Source organism: Kogia breviceps, chromosome 15, assembly GCF_026419965.1.
Source record: "Kogia breviceps isolate mKogBre1 chromosome 15, mKogBre1 haplotype 1, whole genome shotgun sequence".
Classification (NCBI taxonomy): Eukaryota; Metazoa; Chordata; class Mammalia; order Artiodactyla; family Physeteridae; genus Kogia; species Kogia breviceps.
Genome location: NC_081324.1, coordinates 50,672,925 through 50,695,299, shown reverse-complemented (window position 1 = coordinate 50,695,299; position 22,375 = coordinate 50,672,925). Strand labels below are relative to the sequence as shown.

Here is a 22,375-nt window from a genome sequence, read left to right as displayed (position 1 = left end):
CTTCAGCCGCGGGGGTGGGAGCCGGGGACACGCCTTTCGCCCTCCCAGCCGGCGAAGCTGGCAGCGCGCAGCGCGCTGGCGGAGACAACGCAACGTCTGCGGGCCGAGGCCGGGCGCTGTCAATTCCTCATCCGGCGGGTGCCCGCTGCGGCCGCAGCACGTTCCAAACCCGAGGAGCCGCCCCCTCGCCGCGGGCTCCCGGCGCGTGGGGCGCGGGCGCGCCTCCGCCGACACCGCCCACACTCGGGCCGCGCTCGCTGGTCGCCTGAGGATCGTCCGCCGGGAACGCGGTGTCCCCGAGTCCCTTCGCCGGCCGCCGAGGCAGGAGGACCGCGCGCGGCGAGATGGCGGCAGCCGGGCGGGCCCGGGGCTGGGCACTGCGCTCAGTGCTGCCACTGCTGCCGCCGCTGCTGCTGCTGCTGCTGCTGCCGCCACCGCCCGCCGCGTGCGCGACCGCTCGGGACCCCGCGGCCCCGGCGCGGCTCAGCCTGCACCCGCCCTACTTCAACCTGGCCGAGGCGGCGAGGATTTGGGCCACCGCTACCTGCGGGGAGCCGGAGCCCGGCGGCGCGCGGCCCCGGCCCGAGCTCTACTGCAAGTTGGTGGGGGGTCCCACCGTCCCGAGCAGCGGCCATACCATCCAGGTAAGGTCCAGGTCCCTCCCGGTGGGCTCCCTCCCCGCGCGGGCCAGCCACCCTGGGCGAAGGGGTCGGGCCCTTTCCCCGCAGTCTCGGGACCCGAGGCGACCGGGAAGGGCTCCCCCAACCCCTGCGCGGGTCGGCGACCCCGGGAGGTGTGCGCGGTGCCCCCCGGGAGTGGTACTGGGGAGCACCACCTCCGCCGATGCGCCGCTCGGGGCCGGGATGGGTATGCTTTGCCCATCCCGAGGTGAATGCGGGCTGAGGTTAAGTTTGGGCTTGCCCAGGAGAGAGTCCGAAGCTGCGCTCTCGGGATGTACTGAATTGTGGTCCCGTCCTGCCTCCGTCACCCAGGTAGCGCCTGGCCAGGGCTTGAGCCCCACCCTGGGCTTCACCGGCGCCCCTCCTTCGAGGCCCTTCATCTCCCCGACCTTTTGCAGAGAAGTTGGTAGCAGTTAGATTCCGTGGTGTACTTAAAGAGAGAGCTTTTAGATTGTATCAGTAGTACCACTCCCATCTCACCAGAAAAACGCACCTCACCCTACGGCCTGAAGTGCCACCATTTAGAGCCATTAGACGCGAGAGGACAGAGACACGGTGCTCAGAGTCCAACGGACTCCTGCGAACACCTGTGTAAATGCTAGTGTCGCTGGTGCTTCATCGGCATCTGGAAGTGTGCCAGGTCCTTACACACGAGTCTCACAACAGCGCTGGGCACTGGATCAGGTGACCAGGTTAAGAAATGTGCCTACGTCATCATGGAGGGCATCTGGATTTGAACCCAGTCCTGACTCCAAATCCTCTTTACACTAAGACGTCGTTGCCTCCCTCCCTCTCCCGGGAAATATTGTTGAGGAAATTGTTGCCAGAAGAGGCAGTAATTTTGGTGTTTGGGCTCCAAAAGCAAAAGATTATCATTCCGGGTCTAGGTCAGTCTTTTAGAAGGCCTTTTGACTAAGCACTCCCATTAATGACAGGTTGTTGAACATGCAGTATATTCTTATGCGATAGATGCTAATTTATTTATAAATTACATGCCTGTATGACTTTATTAATTTGTGTGTACTATAAAATATACAAAAATAGAAATAGAGCTTCCCTGGTGGCACAGTGGTTGAGTCCGCCTGCCGATGCAGGGGACACGGGTTTGTGCCCCGGTCCGGGAGGATCCCACATGCCGCGGAGCGGCTGGGCCCGAGAGCCATGGCCGCTGAGCCTGCGCGTCCGGAGCCTGTGCTCCGCAACGGGAGAGGCCACAGCAGTGAGAGGCCTGCGTACCGCAAAAAAAAAAAAAAAAGAAAAAAAGAAATAAAAATAATAATGATGAAAATGCTTTTTTCTTTATTAAGAACCCTAAATAATTTTGCTTTCTCTAAATGTTTTGTGACTGTGTATAACTAGTTATAAACAAGTATACAAATGTTAGTCATATATATAATTATTTTTGACAAGTGTAGTTTAGCACATATGATATAGCCATTCATAGTTGGTTTTACATTAATACTGGAATTTAGTAGTTGTCATCACTGAAAAAATACCTCAAAAATATTGTAAATTCAAATGAAAGAACTGCATTGACTCCTGAGTTCCAGAACCAGCTGCATAATTTAGAATCTATTGTGAAATGAAATGGAGCTGCTTGTTCAAAAATTATGAATTTCAAGAAGTGGGGATGGGGGCTTCCCTGGTGGCACAGTGGTTGAGAGTCCGCCTGCCGATGCAGGGGACACGGGTTCGTGCCCCGGTCCGGGAAGATCCCACATGCCGCGGAGCGGCTGGGCCCGTGAGCTATGGCCGCTGAGCTTCCGCATCCGGAGCCTGTGCTCCGCAACGGGAGAGGCCACAACAGTGAGAGGCCCGCGTGACGAAAAAAGAAGCGGGGTTAGCAGAGCATGAAACTAAGTGAGGGGCCTTTCTAAGAGTGGGACCCCCTGAGAGTTTCCTACATTGGGGTACTCATGCTTCTGCTCCATCCTCCAATTATTCTAAAAGTTTTTTTAAAGTAGAAACTTGGCCAGTATATGTTCACTTTTCAAGTGAAATTCAGTACTTCCTGGCAGGAAAGTGTTGTGTTTTAATGCTATAAACAATAGATTAAAAGTTCACTCTTCATTTGGAAAAATGTTACAAAATTCTGTTTCCGTGTTTTTAAAATGTGCAAATATAAGAACTTTTAGAATAACACAGTTCCATCTTTTCAGCAACAAAGATGACACATCTCCAAACATCTGTTTTACGAAATGCTCTTTCCAAAGTATGCATTTCTTTTGAACAGTATTTACTTTTTCACACATTTTTAAAACAACACCTTTTCTTTGATGGGACAAAGTACTTCTATTGTTTTGTAAATATCTATCAAGTAGTATATTACTGGCAGTCACTTGTCATCCCAGCAAAAGTCAGCCAATTTGGAATTTTTGTGAAAAAAATGTATAACATCTTTAAATTTAAGAGGTCTTTTAAGTACTTTTCCATGAGAAAACCAGTGAGCCTGTGCAGTCAAAAGTATTTCATAATCACCCCCCATTTCGGTACAAGGTTGTAACTGTTCTGCTACTTAGGAGAATAGAATCCACATGTCTAGTTTGCCAGGTGCATGTACGTTTCGTGTGTCCTGATGAGATGATAGCCTGGTGAAACCTCTCCTCTTCCCTTGAACAGACTCTCAGGACTCTTGTGACCTGCTAACTTGTGGACTGGATGAAGGCCTTTAGGCAATCTGTATATTAAATATTAGAAAAGTTGAATTTCTTCAATTTACTTTAAGTAAAATAAACAGTTTTAATATTCCCTTCTTGCACCCCACTAGATTGCCTGGCACATCCAGCTTTGGAGAGAATTGTTCTAATTATGGGGAGAGTAAATGTAAGGAGAAGGAAGTTATTGAGGAAATTTTCAGCCGTCTCTTCTCCCCAGATTTGCCTAGAAATGGGCCAACTCTCATTCTCCTCTGCTGGAATTTTTATTAAGAGTCATAAGTTGGCACTACTGTTTTGGGAAGTCCAGAAAAGTCATGTTTCTTATTCCGATTGAGTTTCCAGAATAGGTGTTAAACTTGGGTCCACAGGCCTAGATAGAGTAGGAAGTGCCTTTCTGATCTCACTCAACAGACTGCATTTCTAGGCCAGGGTGTAACCTGCAGGAAAAGGATGCTATCTGGTGTTTTGCCTTATTCTTTCTCTAAAAATAGGGGGTGAACAAAAGTGCTTTCTGCTTTCACAGTTGAGGGCCTGAGCAGGTGCACTGATTGCTGATATGAGAGGTTCTCGTGTAATGAGGAGAGAAGCATGTTGGAGAAGGCAAATTCCAGAAGCTGGGCTGTTAGACACTTGTTCTAGCCTAATGTTGGCAGCAGCTGGTGCAGACCTGCCTTTCAGAAAAGTGGGTGTGCTGGGAGACGGGTGGAGGAAAGGAAGAGAGATTATGATTAATCATGTGGCTGTACCTGAGTGATAATCATTTTGAATCTGCTCATGTACAGCTCAAGATGAGGAATGGAGAAGAGTTAACAAAAAAAGTTCTACTTCTTTGAACTTTCTAAAAATAAATCTTTGGGAGCCAGCCAGAGTTTAGAATTTCAGGCCAAAAGGTTGAAAAAAAATGTAAAAAAATGGATAAAAGTCACATCTTAGTATAAAACCCAGGGTTTATGGTCCTGATTCTATAATAACAATGCTGATACTTGAACGGTAGTGTGTGTCAACAGGCAGAGCATTTAAAAAGTCTGCATTTTGTTTGTTGGGTGAAACATGTTTGCTGTGGTTTCTCTGGACTTAAGATTCATTAAATAAGATTTTATATACCTGCTACTGCTCAGACATTAAATTTTTGGTGTTTGAGAGCTCTGTGATTCAGGGATCCTATCTGTCTGGTTCACGGCTATCTCACCAGTGCTGAGCACAAAAGCCTGGAACAGAATAGGTGCTTGGAAAATATTGAATGAAAGGATGGTGGAGTGAAGGTACAGTTGAAGTTAATATAAAGAGTAGACAAGAAAAATATGCAAATTAGTTCTATTCTGATGAAAAGTAATTATAACCGAAATATGTCACAATTTGCACTTTAAATGTTTACTTACCTATGGAGTGTAAAGACATTATTACAGTTGACCCTCAGTATTCTTGGGTTTCGCATCCACAGATTTAACCAACTGTGGGTCAAAAATACTCTGGAGAAAAAAAATCCAGAAAGTTCCCCAAAGCAAAACTTAAATTTGCCCTATGCTGGCCACTATTTACATAGTATTTACATTATATTAGGTATTATAAGTAATCTGGAGATGATTTAAAATACGTGGGAGAATGTACATACGTTATATGCAAATAGTATGATGCCATTTTATATAAGGGACTCGAGCACCTGCAGATTTTGGTATCTGTAGGGTTCCTGGAACCAGTCCTTCGCAAATACCAAGAGAGGACTGAATTTACTGACATCTGATAGAGGTGATGATAAAATGGAAGTGGAAGGCTGTGTTGAAAATATACCCTTGGGTTTGGTTTAGCTTGACATAAACACTATGCTCACAAGAAATGACCTGCACGTATTTACCAAACATATGATCTTTAGTTTTCTTTTTTCTGGCCACGCTGTGCCACTTGTGAGATCTTAGTTCCCTGACCAGGGATCAAACCCGCGCCCCCTGCAGTGGAAGTGCAGAGTTACCACTGGACCGCCAGGAAAGTCCCAGCAAACATATGATCTTCATTTTGTATATCAACAGTTCAACATATTTTTATAAGTTCTTTCAGTGCACTTTGATTTATGCATAAGAATTTGTATTTAACCTAAATGATATTGATAGAGAAGTACACTCACCTGAGTTATGGCTGAAAGCGAGCACGCCTGCCACAAAGCAGTCCCAGTTGCGTGTTTGTGTAACTTGCACTAATAGCCATAAAGGAAACTCAACTTCACTAAGGCTCTGTTTGTAGAACTATTGTGAAAGAGAGCCATTTGTTAACTTCAGCAAGGGCCTTTTCCTTTGTGATATAGATGTGAAAATTTTGGGGAAATCTAAGACATTTACTGTGTCCATTGATATATTTGTAACAATTATTAATAGAGTTATTTCAAAACTTCAAATGATTACAGTAAGCAGTTGAAGGACAAATGATTCTTTTTTTAAAATAAATTTATTTATTTATTTTTGGCTGCATTGGGTCTTCGTTGCTGCACGCGGGTTTTCTCCAGTTGTGGCAAGTGGAGGCTACTCTTGGTTGTGGTGCACAGGCTTCTCATTGTGGTGGCTTCTCTTGTTGTGGAGCACGGCTCTAGGCATGTGGGCTTCAGTAGTTTTGGCACGAGGGCTCAGTAGTTGTGGCTTGGGGGCTCTGGAGTGCAGGCTCAGTAGTTGTGGCACACAGGCTTAGTTGCTCTGTGGCATGTGGGATCTTCCCGGACCAGAGCTTGAACCCATGTCCCCTGCATTGGCAGGCAGATTCTTAATCACTGCACCACCAGGGAAGCCCCGAGGCATAATTTAAATACCATAACATGCATCCATTTTAAGTGTGAATTCAATAATTTTTAGAAAGTTTATAGAGTTGTGCAACTATTACTAGAGTCTAGTTTTAGAACATATATATATATATATAAATCCATTCTGCCAGTCTCTGCTTTTAACTAAGTCTAATCCATTTACATTTAAAGTGATTATTGATAATGAAGGACTTATTTCTGACATTTTGCTCTTTGTCTTATATATAAGACAAATGTCTTATATATGTCTTATATATATATATATGCATTATATATTTTTTGGTTCCTCAGTTCCTCTATTACTGTTTTCTTTTGTGTTTAATTAATTTTTCTAATGTGTCATTTTGATTTCCTCCTCATTTCCTGTTCTGTTAATTTTTTTTTTTAATTTATATTTTGGCTGTGCCATGTGGCATGTGGGATCTTAGTTCCCTGACCAGGGATTGAACCTGTGCCTCCTGCAGTGGAAACTGGAGTCTTAACCGCTGGCCTGCCAGGGATGTCCCCTGTAAATTTTTAAAAGTAATTTTCTTAGTGCTTACTCTGAGGATTACAATTAACATCCTAAATTTATAACAACCCAATTTGAGTTGATATCAACTTAATTTCAATAGCATCTGAAACTCTGCTCCTATATAGGTCTGTCCCCCCTTTTATGATGTTATTGTCACAAATTACATCTTTACGCATTGTTGCCCCTTAAGATAAAAACATAATTATTGTTCTATGCATTTGTGTTTTAAATCATATAGGAAAAAAAGAGTTACAAACTAAAAATACAATAATGCTGGCTTTTAAATTTACCTATGAAGTTACTTGTACTGGTGTTCTGTATTGCTTTGTATGGCTTTGAGTTACTGTCTAACTTTATTTCAGTTTGAAGGACTCCCTTTAACATTTCTTGTAGGGCAGGTCTACTAGCAACAAACTCCTTCAGCTTTTCTTTGGGAATGTCTTAATTTCTCCTTCATTTTTGAAGAATAATTTTACCAGGTATAGAATTCTTGATTGACAGTTTTTTTCTTTCAGCACTTTATCATCTCACTGCCACCTGGCTTCCATGGTTTCCAGTGAAAAATAGGTTGTTAATCTTATTGAGGATCCTTATATGTGATAAATTGCTTCTCTCATGTTGCTTTCAAGATTTTCTCTTTGTCTTTTGACAGTTTGTTTATAATGTGTCTCAGTGTGGATCTTTCTGAAGATGAGTAGCCTTTTCATGGCCCAATTTTCTTAAAAGACTAGGGAAACTCCTGTGAGGGAAAATACAACATCATCTCACTGTAGATATTATCAAACTACTCTCACTTAGAGATGAAGAACTCTGGCTCTACAATCATGTAGACCTGAGTTTGAATTCTAACTCTTCTAGCTCTCTGACCTTGGAAAATAGCAAAATCTCAGTTTTCTCATATATAAAACAGGATTAATAAGCCTGTGTATCTCACAGGTTTATTTGAAGGATAAAAGCACTTAGTATTTTTCTTGGCACAAAGTTAGTGCTCAATAAATGTGTTTTTTCATGGAGAGAAAAAATTCTTTTAAAGACTTCTAAAGTGGTAAGCTACAAAAATGATTTATCACAATAATCATTTTAAATTTTTGAGTAAAAAGTTCTTTTAATGATGAAGTGTACACTGAACACATTTGGCATGCTGAATAATCCACAGGCATAAAGACATTTATAGCCTTCTATAGAATAGCAATGTTGAATTGTTTTGGTAATGTGTTAATAACTAGTTCAGATATTATTTATGTAGGGACTTCATTTATTTATGTACTTTCTGGTACCACAAGATGTTCCAGGGTCACTTTTAATTTTCTTTGCTCCAGTGTTGGAACTAACTACTTTTCCAAAAAGCTCTGCTTTGTTTTTGTTTTTTTAAATTGAGTGTGGTATGTAGAAACCAAGTCCGGATATGAGGTGTGCTCATTGTTACCGGTGTGTCATTGCTTCTAGACCCTTTCAGGGGCTAGAGCTAGGAGTTATATGTATATCTACTAATTCCTATATACACACATTTTTATCAGCTAAACTAACATTTTGGGGGAGGTATTAATTTTTTAAGGTGAATTTTGGTAGCACTAATACATTCTTCCAGATCATATATTTATTTCCCATTGTGATTTAGGCTTTCACGAAACCTTTGTTAACTTTTGCTCAACATTCTGGAACCATTTGCCTAGTGAGGAAAAGATTTATTAAATGGTACCTCAGTGGTCTTAGTCAATAGAACTGCCTGTGTTGTGCTGTATACATGGGCTCCTGGCCAAGGGGGCTGAAAATCCAGCCCAGGCAAGGCTGTATCTGCTCAGAGGCAGGGAGCCTTTTTCTGCTTTTCAAAAAAGAGCTGTTTGCATGAGCTAGCAGATCCCTGATTAGATCCCTCCTGCCAACAGGGTGGAACCTGCCCTGGGGAGAGCCAACTCATTGAGTCCCATGTGTCCTGCCCGTTTCTCAATATCATAGGCATATTGTATTCTCTTGGTTTTTCCATCCTAGATGTTTAGAAAATACATGTGGAAGTAATAAATGACTATTAGCTTGAGAGAAATATGGGTTTTAATTAGATTGTCTATGCATATCTTAACTGTGGGGTATAGATGTAATTCTCCATTACTTTCAAGTTGCACTGTATACTGCGTACAGGAGTGATACCAAATTAAGGGGGGTGGGCAGAATGGGGAATAGGGAGAACAGCCTAGTAACCAGGAGACCTGCTCCCCTGTTGTTGTTGTTGTTGTTGTTTTGGTTCAATATCTCCCCTGTTTAATGTGGAGGATTAATTTAACACTTAACCGATACCTGGCACTGTTCTAAAGCCCCTTTCACAAACTTCTTAATCCTCACAACAATTTATAAAGGAGGTACTCTTAGCATACTCAATGTACAAATGAGGAAACTGAGGCACAGAGAGGTTAAGTGATTTGTTCAAGGTCACACAGCTAGTATGTGGCAAAGCCAGGTACTCTGGCTGCAGAGTTCATGCTTTTACCTGCTGTGCTACGCTGCCACTGCCGAGCCAACTACTCTTCCCTCAGAGTTCCAGCCAAACTCTGTGCCACCTCCCTAACTCCATTCATGGCCTTGGAGCCATTGATTTTCATGTCTGTATCCTTATTAATTCATGAGCTTCCTGAGTGTGAGGCCACAGTTTCCTGCTGTTTGTCTTCCCTGTGGCAGCTTATCACAGACATTTCATAGATGCTTTTTGGAGAAATGTTCAAAGGGCAACACGATCACAGAATTTTCCTACTAGAGCAACACCTTGATAGAAGTGCTTTTGATAAAAAAAAAATACCTGACTTTCAACAACCTGCCTTTGGAAGACAGTTGTGGCCCTGGTGTGTTGGATTTCCAAGTAGTGCCTAATGTAGTGGCAGAGACCAATGACTAGGACTGGGCCACCAGAAGCTGGAAGAGGCAAGGAAGGATCCTTCCTCTACAGGTTTCAGAGGGAAAGGGGCCCTGCCAATGCCTTGATTTCAGACTTTCAGCTTCCAGAACTGTGAGACAATAACTTTCTGTTGTTTTAAGCCACCCAGTTTGTGGTACTTTGTTCCGGCAGCTCAGCTTAGTCCGTTTGGGCTGCTGTAACAAAAAATAGATTGATAGCTTAGAAGCGACAGAAATTTATTTCTCACAGTTCTGGAGGCTGGGAAATCCAAGGTCAAGGCATGGGCAGATTCAGTGTCTCTTGTGGACCCACTTCCTGTTTGCTGATTGCTGTTTTTTCCACTGTCCTCACAAGGTGGGAGGGGTGAGGGATCTCTCCAGGGCCTCTTATATAAGGGCACTAATTCCATTCATGCAGGTGGAACCCTCATCGTAATACCATCATCTAGTGGGTTAGGTCTTAACATATGAATTTGGGGGAGGGACACAGATATTCAGTCCCTAGCAGTAGCTTCAGCTTTAAGCCAGATAACCAACCTCTCTGTCAGTCAGCAGTGTTTATTGACCAGCGTGTGAGTTATCTGTGTATGGGAGGGTGGAGGATGGGGGGACTACATGAAGCTCTCGGGTGGTCCTAGGGTCTCTGCTTTTGAGATTTTGCAATCTGATATTCAAAATTAGTCCCTGAACAGAATAAGGAGAGCTCTTGGTTGAACAAATATTTAGGGATCATCCATATTAAGAGTAATCCTTGAATATAAATAACAAATCAGTGGGGCATAAAATAAGGATTGCCTAATAACACAGGCGGGGTGGTGGGAGTCTGGGGGCTCTGGACACAGTGAGCTGCACAAAGCCCAGTGGTTGGGTGATTCCTTTACTAGTGAGGACTCTGGGGGCTGCATCAGGGGAAGGATGGGGTGGGATTGTGAAATGAAAGGCCCAGCTCCTTGTTTCCTGAGATTGGCTCTGCAGAGACTGAATGTGGCTGAGGATTTGTGTGCACAAAAGACATTGGTGGCAAAGATTCTATGCAAGGTAGTCTGCCTAGTGATTTGATGAGAACACAAAAATTTTAGACTTTCAAACTTTCTTATATGTCTTGTCTGTTTCTAAGTGAAGTTCCTATTTCATTGTGACAGCTGATCACTTAATGTATCTTTAATGTGACATTGAATTTCAAATGTTTTTAATGTACCAGAAAAAGTAGCAGAAGTTGCTGAGAGACCTCTTTAGGAAAATCTTTTAGTAAGATTGCCACAAACTAGTTGATTTTTTTCTCTTGTTTTACTTCATTATCTTTTAGGTCAAATAGTAGACTTTTATTTAATAAAAATATACCTTGAAGGCACTTTTTCTAATAGAAATACCAGGACCTGATAAAGTTTTCATTCCCTTTCTCTGAACACCATGCTGCCTTTGAAGTAACTCTTCCTACCCCTCACATACTTGGTGTTACATGCAGCCACCTTTTTCTTTGATCAGTTGCTTGCTTTGCTGCTGGAGTGCGGTTTTTCCCTAACTGTAATAGATAGCAACTGTCGCTGTAGCTTAGGAAGACCATAGCTGAAAGAGTAAATCTGCTTGATTAACCACAAGGAAGATGAGGCCAAGGGCTGTCACAATCATGATAGGAATGTTTGTAACCAATGGTTCTCCATCTTCACTGAAGACAAAATACAAAGGGTGGTGTAGCTTTGCAGAGTGAAGGATTGAGTTCAGCTGTGGAGAAGGACTGCCTTCAGTGCACTGCACCACTGAAAGGATTTTCAAAGAGGAGGGCGAGAAGGCTGTCTCCAGGTCAGAATCGTCTGTGTGATTTTAGGTTGCATCATAGGCAGTCCAAAGGCTTTAATTGGGGCCTAGCAGGGGCAGCTGCCCTCCCCACACCAGTGCATTGCAGTTTTCTGGAGGGAGCTGCAGTCAAGGAGTCAGGCCCCCCATGGACCAGCCATGCTCATGTACTTATCTGCATTCTCTGCCCTAGAGCCTCTGTTCGGAGGCCTCCACTGAGGCTCCTTTTTGGTGTGCTATCGGGGTGCTATGGGTGAGGCCCTTTCCCCCACTCCAGCTCGGTACTGTTCTACTCCTCTCTGCATGCCCCTCCCAACTCCCTGGTTGCATAAGAAGGCAGGAGCCTTTTGTTTGGGGTTCCTGGGCAGTGAGATCATTCTCCTGTCATCTGGCCCTTGCCTGGTGCCCTTCCATGGGGGAAATGGAACCCTGGGGAGGTGGCACCTTTCTCCTTTGCCTTTTGCCTGCACAGTCAGGCACAGGAAGTGAATGGTTCTGAGTGCTACTTTCAAATTAGCTCCTTGTTCTTCTTGACCACCTAACACCTGGCAGCTCACCCAGAGCTGGTAGCCTGTCTTTTGTGGATGATCCCTATTGTAGCTTTTTAATCACCTAAGGAAAGAACTGCCACCTGGAAGCATGCATGTACACATACTTGTGTGCAATATTCATCCACTACTATATTTAACAAATATTTATTGACATCTATGTGCCAGGCACAGAGGACAGGGATATGATGGGCTGGGAGTACAATTCCTTACAAGGCAGAAAAGGTCCCTGCTTATAAGCAGCTAACCATCTATGGAGAGACTGCAACCAGTGAACAAATTAATATGATAATTATAGGTTGTTATTGTGTCTTGGAGAGAATAAATGGGATTTTGTGATAGAGATTAAAGAGGGAAACTTCTATAGGTCAAGTAGATGGAGAAGCTTTTCTAAGGAGTGTTATTGGTACAGAAAGCTGAGGGTTGAGAGGAAGCCAGCCCCAAGAAAAGGCTGGGAGAATGTGTTCCCAGCAGAGGACCAGCAGGTGCAAGGGCCCTGAGGTGGGAACATGTTTGGTGTTACTAGGAACTCAGAAAGCCACGCTTTCCTAGTTGTTATATGTTTTGAATGTTATCTCTGAGTGAGACCTCTTTCCAGAATTTATAAATACTTCATTTTATTTTTGTATGTATGTATTCCCTTTCTGGTTCTCAAAAGAATTTAGGTGACTGATAAAATTTTAAAAGGATGAATGAAAGAGTTGAGGGCATTAGGACAATGGGAAAATAAAGTGGTAAAGAGTGTAATTATTTCATAAGGAGATTAATAACTGAAATGGAATTGAGAGGGAAATATTTGGTTTGAGGAATGCATCAGGTCAAGGTCAGACTCTCTCCCGAGGACAATATCTGGCCCTTAGCAGGTCAATAGTTGACGGTTGGATGAATAAACTATCAAGGCAGAGCTGCTTTTGTAAATCTAGGCTTTGGGATGAAGCTCTAAAGAGGAAGTGCTTTGGGTTTGGGGCATAGAGCACACAGCTAAGTGTGGCCTGGCCCACCTCAGAAACCTGGGTTTATTTGCGAGCAGGCCGCTTACCTGCAACTACAGGTACCAAGCGACCCCTTATTGCCAGTGATATGCCAACACTATGCATAGGGAACAAGAGAATAGAGGGAGAAGTAGAAGGAAGAGGATTATATGGAAACCATTAAAAAGATGGGTTTTACTTGTACACTGTTGGTGGGACTCTAAATTGGTACAGTCACTGTGGAAAATAGTATGGAGGTTTCTCAAAAAACTAAAAATAGAACTACCATATGACCCAGCAATTCCACTCTTAGGTATATATCTGAAAAAAACAAAAACTAATTTGAAAAGACACATGCACCTCAGTGTTCAGAGCAGCATTATTTACAATTGCCAAGATATGGAAGCAACCTAAGTGTTGATGAACTGATGAATGGATAAACACCCCAGTGGTTCTGATGGCGGTGTGATCACTTTATGGACGGTGTCTCATTGAATCATCAAAATCACCCTGTAAGGTTGGTGGTGTTAGCCTGTTTTAACAAATAGAAAATGGAACCCAAGGGAGACTAAATAATTTGATTAACATTTTGAAGCTGTGACTGGTAGAGGCAGGATTTAGACCTCCATCATTCTACTCCAAAATGCATCTCTTTGAAACAAACTAAAAGAAAAACCCTCTGAAATTTGGCCTGAGTGGACATAGTTTTTGAGTAATAGGTATACATTTTGCAGATATTTGCTTATCTGCCTTAAAAAATACATACCTGGGCTTCCCTGGTGGCACAGTGGTTAAGAATCTGCCTGTCAATGCAGGGGACACGGGTTTGAGCCCTGGTCTGGGAAGATCCCACATGCTGTTGAGCAACTAAGCCCATGTGCCACAACTACCTAGCCTGCACACTAGAGCCCGCGAGCCACAACTACTGAGCCCACATGCTGCAACTACTGAAGCCCGCACGCCTAGAGCCCGTGCTCTGCAACAAGAGAAGCCACTGCAATGAGAAGCTTGCGCACCACAAAGAAAAGCAGCCCCCGCTCGCCACAACTAGAGAAAGCCCGCACACAGCAACGAAGACCCATCAAAGCCAAAAATAAAGAAATTTAAAAAAATAAATTAAAATATACGTACCTGGAACCAACCTGGAGCCCCTTGTTTGGTCTCTCAAATCCCTTCCTCCAGGAACCCGGCACACTAGAGGGCAAAGCGCCCCCTTCTGGTGGGGTGAAAGCTGTGTGTGGGCCGCAGAGCTGGGCGCTCTCCTGGGCTGTGTGATCGCCCTTCACCCCACTCTATGCAGACATTTAGGTGCTCAGGACATTTACAAGATGCTTGTCTTAGTTGTAGGTAACCACGCCCATGTGCTTTGTGCCTCTCAGAATGGAGAACGTTCTGAACAAGGTTTTGGTAAAGGAGCAATCCCAAGTTTGGAATGGGCGCACTCCAGAATGTTCTCCACATCAGGGCTCCAGCTTGGGTCTGGCCACTTGAGACAGTGCCTTTAAGGCACGTAACCTCAGGAGCCTCGGTGAGTGATGGTGAGGGAGGAGGGTTCGTGGTAGCGCAAATGTGGTGATCATGAAACAGGGCTGTCGATGGGTGAGCATGGTTAGATCTTGCCGTGTTTTCTGTGCCTGCCGCAGGGCATGGGTGCAGCTAAGCTTCCGTCAGACGGGGTTCCCTCCTCAGCTGGATCTCTTCCCACACATCTGGTCGTGGGCAGGTGTTTGGAAAATCACGTAATTGCTATTGCAGTGCGGCCTCACACTCCATCCAAATCTAAGACGGAGCTCTTTGATGCAGCTTCCAGAGCAGCCAGGCCAGGATGGAAAGCGTTCTGAGCTGTAAGTACTGTGGCCAGAACCACACGCGGGTCCTGGTTGCTGCACGTCCCAGCTGTGTGGTTTGAGGTGAGGCCCTTCACCTCTGTGAGCCTTCACTTCTGCGTCTTTAGGTCCTGATTTGATACGAATCTGAGAATGTGGTAAAGATTCGGCAGGGAAGGCATGGCGTGTCTCTCCTGGGCTCCCACTCCCTACATGCTCGCTTGATCCCAGCACCTGCACGTTGTGTTTCAGTTACTTCTCTTCTATCCCACTGAATTTCTTCCGGGGCCGGGTCCAGCTCTTAGCGTTTGTTCCTTTGTTTTTACCCCAGCATCCAACACAGTGCTCCACACATTGGTGGCGATTTGGAAAAGTTGAATAAATGAATGACTGTTCAGACAGTAAAAGAAGTGTTAGGGAGTAGTGCTGTAATCAACCTCTAGTTTCTTAGAACAAGACAGTGTTTATGCTGTGAATTCAGTTGCACAGTATTATATATGAGAGGCTTTTGGTTAAGGAGAATCATCAAAAATGTGAGCAACTAGGAGAGACTCTTTTTTTTTTTTTCCATCTTTCTAAAAGAGGATAGGTCACTCCGTGGGCTTCTGGGCAAACACTAGCTTGTCCTCTGGGGCCCTCCAGCCTTGGATCTCAACTCTCTTTTGTTGTTTATTTGAACAGTTTTGTCCCCTTTCCTTCTAGCCCCTTCTATTACATTTGCTGTTTCCCACATGACTAGGCTAATAATAGCTTTGACACAATTCAGAGCGTGAGTCCCTTGTCTTGTTTATCTTTCAATATTCTCATCTCTGTCTGGAATAGCTTCTGATACAGAGTACATAGTCAGTACAGGTTTGTTGCCTGGATGGATGAATAACTGAACACAAGGATGTAAGAATCCTCTTTGTTCTCTGTCTGTCCCCCTCTTCTCTGACTTCTACCAGTTTTTGTCTTGCTTTTATTTATTTATTTATGGTTATTTAAAAAATATTTGACCTCAGGTACAGAATTAGATTAGATTATGGATTGTTCATGACCCTCAGTTTAAGACATGCTTTCATCATTGGTGCTTACATGATAAGCTTTAATGTGTATGTGGATGGATGGATTTTAAATAGTATAACAAGGGACTTCTCTGGTGGTCCAGGGGTTAAGACTCCACCTTTCCACAGCAGGGGGCATGGGTTCAATCCCTGGTCGGGGAACTGAGATTCTGCATGCCGTGCAGTGCAGCCAAAAAAAAAAAAATTTAAATAGTATAATAAGCACCCATGAACTTGCTACCAAAACTCAAAATAGGGCCTTAGCAATAACTTATGTCTAACCATATGGTTTCCCCACCTCTCTCTCTTTTTCTCTCAATCTGGGGTAACCATCATCCTGAATCCTTTATTAATTTTTCCTTTGCTTTACTTTCCATATAGTTTTTATTACATCTATATGCATATTCCTGAAAAGTAAGTGCTTTTCATTTTGGTTGTTCTTAACTGTATAAAAAGTGTATATTGTTAAATGTTATATTGCTAAGATTCATCTGTATTGTTGCATGTTGTTGTGTATATTCATTTACCCATCATTGTTCATGTATTCATTTGTTGTGTGAATATACCTCTGTTGATTTGTTCACACTCCTGTGGCTGGGTTATTAGGTTACTCCCAGGATTTTGTTCTTGTGAACAGTGCTGCCATGTATATTCTTAAACATGATGCATCAAGTTTGTGCGAAAGTTTCTTTTTAGGTTGTGAGCTTGAGGGTCGAATTCTTGGGTTATAGGAAATGTGAATTTTCAACTTTAGGAGGTAATGTCAAACTAGTTCCCAAAGTCTTTGCACCAATTCATACTCCTACCACACCCTTTCCAATTCTTGTTATCCTCAAACTTTAAATTTGGGCCTATTGATTAGTTATAAAAAACAGTATTACACTGTGGTCTGCTCTGATCACTAGTGATGGGAATGGTGAACGTTTCTTCAAATGTTTATTGACAAATGTGTTTCCTCTTGTGTAAAATGTGTTTTCTTTCTTTTGCTCATTTTTTCTGTTGAACTGTTTATACTTTCCTTATTGATCTGTAGGAGTTTGATATGTATTTCTGATGAGAATTCCTTGTTGATATTGTGCTCTTTGTTCAGTTATTGGTTCTTGTGTAACAAACCATCCCCAAACTTAGTGGTTTGAAACGAAAACAATGTTTTTCTTATAATTGTGTGGGATGACGGGGCTCAGCCGGGCGGTTCTTCTCCTCCATGTGTTGTCAGCTGGGGTCACTCACTGAGTTGTAGTCAGCAGCTGGCTAGGGTAGACTGGACAGTCCAGGGCTTCACTAACATGCCGAGTGCCCCTGTGTTCTTCCATATGTCCTCTCCACTTGGTTAGCTTGGGCTTTCTCATGGCATGGTGATTGGGAGTGGTTGAACTTCTTACCTGGAGGCTGTCTTCCAAGAGGAAGGAAGTAGAATCTGTCAGTCCTCTTAAGGCCTCTACTTGAAAATCCCAGAATGATGCTTCCGCTACAGCAAAGCAAATAATAAAGTCAATCTGGATTCAAGGGGAGACAATAACCTCCAGGATAAATAGCCTCCACCTGTTGATAGGTGGAGCAGCAGACACACACAGAGAAGGAATTGATGGCAGCCATCATTGGGGATTATCTGCCACTTGTGTATTGTGACTATCATTCAGTTATTAATTTTTCTTTCTACTTCTTGAAGGTGACTTTGATGAACAGTGTTCTTAATTTTTTAAAATTAATTAATCAATTTTTGGGGGGAGAGAAATGATTTTATTGTTTAACATTAATTTTTTAAAAAAAATAATTGAAATATAGTTGATTTACAATGTTTCAGGTGTACACAGGTGATTCAATTATATATATATATATACACACACACACATATATATATATTTTCAGATTCTTATCCATTATGGGTTATTCTAAGATATTGAATATAGTTTCCTGTGTTCTACAGTAGGTCCTTGTTGTTTATCTATTTTATACATAGTAGTGTGTATCTCCCCAAATTTCCAATTTATCTCTCCCCCCTTCCCCTTTGTTAACCATAAGTTTGTTTTCTATGTCTGTGAGTCTATTTCTGTGTTGTAAATAAGTTCATTTGTATCGTTTTTTTAGATTCCATGTGTAAGTGATATCATATTTGTCTTTCTCTGTCTGACTTTTTCACTTAGTATGATAAACTCTAGGTCCATCCATGTTGCTGCAAATGGCATTATTTCAATCTTTTTTATGGCTGAGTGTATATATATATATATATATATATATATATATATATATATATATATATATATACCACATCTTTGTCTATTCATCTGTTGATGGACCCAATGTTCTTAATTTTAATGTAGTCAAATCTGTCTCTTCCTTTGTGGTCAATGCTTTCTGAACCTTGTTTAAGAACTCATTCCTTGCTCCAAGTTCTTAAAGGTATTCACCTTTATTTTCCACTGAGAGATTTTAAACTTTTATTTCTAATGGTAAGTCCTTAATTCATCTATAACAACAAAAAAGGAACATCTCCATTCCTTATATCTATACTCTGGAGATGGAGATAAATGTAGATTATAAGCATCCACATCCTTGGAGGAGATTTGCTTCCATCACATGTAAATCTTCTAAACTTCAAGAAATAACAATTTAATTCCCTCGCCAAATAATTAAACTGGTAAAATGATTTCTAGGGAGAAAATGGGAAAAATAAAAATCATTAAAGGGCAAAATGCTCATAAATGTTAATATGTCCTAGCTTAAATAATTATTAATTATACTTATTATAATAATAAAATTTTATAGAAAGGACTCAAACAATTTTTTGAAAAACCTTGAGGGGTTTATTCCTTTATTGGGCTTCTGTGACATTCTAGGCTGAAGTGATATAGGGAAGGCAAGACACATGTGGCCTCTGGGCTCGTGAACCGATGGGACTGCATACCCCACGGTGCTGCTTCTGAGTTACAGAAGTATCTTCATGAAGGGTCAAAAGATAAAGTTGTACATAATATATCACCACATATGAAAGAACCCTCTGTAACACACTCGATGAAAACATTCGGCCACACATTTAGTTCCACACCAGGCTCGAATTTATCCTTGAGCATTAAAAAATTAACTTCCAAGATGCTTGTCTGGGGCAGAGTTACCCTTTTGTCACAGCACATTTCTGGAGGGGCTGCGGGTCTAAGTTTGCTTCTCTATCCCTCTCCTATTTGGTAGTTATGCCCTTAGATCATTTAATTGGGGAGCAAAGCAGTTCAGTATGTGACATCCACTACTGGGTAAGCACGAGGCTTTGAACCAGTTAAAAGTATATTCAATGTATAAGAAAGGCCTATGTTCAGCTTTTTGAGTGGTAATGGTGCTAAAATTCATTACAAAAACAAAACAAAATAGAATCAAGAGAATCTGCCTACTAAAAAAGAGTAATTCAGTAAGAAGATGAGATGATATCAGTAGAATCAGAATTCAGTAGAGATGATAATATCAAATAAATACCACTCCAGGTAAAAATGGATTCCCACTTACCTACTAAATTAACTGCCGACTTCTCACTCCGGTATCCACAGACCAGCCACATTTCCCCCACTTACCTTTCAAGTGTAGTTTTCCATTACTTATGCTCTTGTTCAAATGGACCAGCTGGTCTCTGTGCCTTTGCTGGTGCTCGTTCCTCCACCTGGAACACCTTCCTTGTTGACTGCTCACTGACACTTACCAGCCTCCTCTCCATCCTCACAGGCAGCTGAAATCCCACCTCTTCCACCCTGCCTTAGACCCAGCGCTCTATACTCTTGCCAAACCTGCTTCCTTTATGGTTACTTGTATGCTTATCACCTCCACTGGGGCTGTGAGCAGGAATCCTCTTTGTATCCCAGGGCTTGACACAGAACTTGCAGAGGAGGATGTAAAGAGTTAAAAGGATTTGCTGAAGGAGAACATCATTGCATCCCAGGCACAACAGGCTCTTCTTAAAGTGTCATACAAGACAAAAAAAAAATAGCTCTAACTGATGGAAGATAAATATAATGTGTATCCTAGAAACACGATAAACAGAGGTATAAACAGCTGATATGGTTTAAGACTGAATGAAAAAGAGAAAGCCTTACTACTATCTTCAGAAAACATTATGATGAAATTCAATAGCTGAATTCTCTAACCTATAGGAAACAGTCTTTGTTTCAATTACCTCTTCTACTAAATTGATAAGAAAAAACTACTTGACAGTAAAACAAGAGCTTTATTATTTCAGGGCCAGTTCTGTGACTACTGCAATTCTGAGGACCCCAGGAAATCACACCCCATCACCAACGCAATTGATGGATCGGAACTGTGGTGGCAAAGCCCTCCTCTCTCCTCAGGCACGCGATACAACAAAGTCAACGTCACCTTGGATCTGGGGCAGGTGAGTTGGGACATTTCATCTGGAATGAGGAAAAATCAGTTTGGATCATTGTTTCTGTGGTTATTTCTTTTTTTAATTAATTTTTTATTGGAGTATAGTTGATTTACAATGTTGTGTTAGTTTCTGCTGTACAGCAAAGTGAATCAGTCATACATATACATATATCCTCTGTGGTTATTTCTGATAAAATAATGATTATTTTAAAAACAAACTTCAGTTTCAGTTCACTAATCACTGTGAAACCTGTTACATTAATATTTGTGTCCCTTGACACCCAGCACAGTGCCTGTCACGAGGCAGACACCCATATCCGTCTATTAAATGAGTTAAAAAATAGTTGTAAGCGGTATCATTGGCAAAGGTATTTTTTATTATTATCTTTGGCTGTGGTAAAGTACATGTACATAAAATTTAACATATTAGCCATTTTTAAGTGTACAGTTCAGTAGTGTTAAAAAGATTCACATGGTTGTGAAATCAATCTCCAGAACTCTTTTTTATCTTGAAGAACTGGCCCTCTGTACTCATTAAACACTAACTCCCCATTCTACTTTCTATTTCTATGAATTTGACTACCCTTGGTACCTCCTGTAAGTGGAGTCATACCGTATTTGTCCTTTTGTGACTGGCTTATTTCACTTAGCAGAATGTCTTCAGGGTTCATCCACGTTGCAGCATGTGTCAGAATTTCCTTTCTTTTAAAGGCTGAATACTATTCCATTGTATGGGTATCACATTTTGTTTATCCATTCATCCATCAATGGACATTTGGGTTGCTTCCACCCTTATGCTATTGTGAATAATGCTACTATGAACGTGGGTATGGCAGAGATGTTTTTATAGCATTCTCTTTCCTGGAAATTCTGACTCTGTGGACACTGACTACCATAGTTTTTGTCCTTGTTTGGCCAGCTGGTCCATGAGGGTACCTGACTCAGACCTGTCCTGTGGTAGGCTAAGATCGTCCCCACAATGCTTCCCTCCTGGTGTACATGGCCCTCTCTTTTGACTGTGGACAGCACTAGAAATACGATGGATGTCACTTCCGTGATAAAGTGGCATCATGTGACAAAGATGAAGGGATTTTGCAGATGCATTTAAGGTCCCAAGTCAGCTGCTGAAAAGGGAGACTATCCTGAGGGACCTCTCCTAATTAAGGGAACTCTTAAAAGTGACTGAGCCCTACCCCAAGGAAGAGATTTTAAACATGAGAAATTTTCCTGCTGCCCTTGAAAGGGAAAGCTGCCTGTGGTGATGGCCACGTGGCAAGGACCTAACAATGGGTTCTAGAAACTGAGAGAGGCCCCAGCCAACAGCCAGCAAAAAAGCAGGAACCTCAGTCCTGCAACCATAAGGATCTGGATTCTGCTAACAACATGTGCAAACTTGGAAGTGGGTCTTCCCAGGCATTTGGTGATTATCTTGATTGCAGACTGGACCCTGGGCAGAGAACCTGGCCTCATCATGCCCAGACTCCTGACGTAAAGAACTACAAGATAATAAATGGTGTTGTTTTATGCCTCTAAGTTTGTGGTAATTTGTTAAACAGCAGTAGAAAATTAATGCATCTTCTCTTTTCCTCCTTCAGACCAGGCAATGCCTCCCATATATTTCACCCTATTCCTTTAACAAACATTTCTTGAGTACCTTCTATGTGCCAGGTACTGTTCTTGGTGTTTGGGATACATAAGAAATACAAAAGGAAAATGCATCCCACAGACTAGAAATCTAATGATACTGAGATTCCTTCCAATGAACGTGCTATCTTCACTTTGGTGACAGAAGGGCTTTCCACCTCTTCTGCCCATATATTTTGTTAAATCAGGCCTCTCCTGAGAATAGTTTCACTGTCAGTTTGCATCTGAGATAATTCAGGGACATCCGTCATGGTGTGAAAGACTCCATAACCCGTTTCAACTATGAATTAGTCTTATCTTTCTAGCATTAATTCAGTAGAGATTTTGCCTATAATGACTAGAATTTACCTGTCATACCACTTTTTTTTTTTTTTTTTTTTTGCGGTACGCAGGCCTCTCACTGTGTGGCCTCTCCCGTTGCGGAGCACAGGCTCAGCGGCCATGGCTCACAGGCCCAGCCGCTCTGCGGCATGTGGGATCTTCCCAGACTGGGGCACGAACCCGTGTCCCCTGCATCAGCAGGCGGACTCTCAACCACTGCGCCACCAGGAAAGCCCTGTCATACCACTTTTTAAACTGAGGATTTCTGTAGTTAGCTGGGAATTTTAACCCATTAAATGATGTTTACTGAACATACCAGTGCCTTGTGGATTTGCTCTTTTTCCCTT

The 22,375-nt window shown here is 42.4% G+C and overlaps 1 protein-coding gene across 12 annotated transcripts in view; it reads left to right on the top strand.

Moving 5' to 3' along the window:
- The first annotated feature begins 215 nt into the window (after positions 1 to 215).
- Positions 216 to 22,375, top strand: part of LAMA3 (laminin subunit alpha 3) — a 239,848-nt gene continuing 217,688 nt past the window's right edge. For all 12 annotated transcript variants that reach the window (XR_010836889.1, XR_010836890.1, XR_010836892.1 and 9 more), the window contains exons 1-2: positions 216 to 644; positions 19,918 to 20,070. Coding sequence is in view for 8 of the 12 variants with exons in the window: in XM_059040920.2 (XP_058896903.1) it covers positions 345 to 644; positions 19,918 to 20,070 (453 nt within the window). In the remaining 4 variants the exon portion in view is untranslated. The remainder of the gene's footprint in view (positions 645 to 19,917; positions 20,071 to 22,375) is intronic.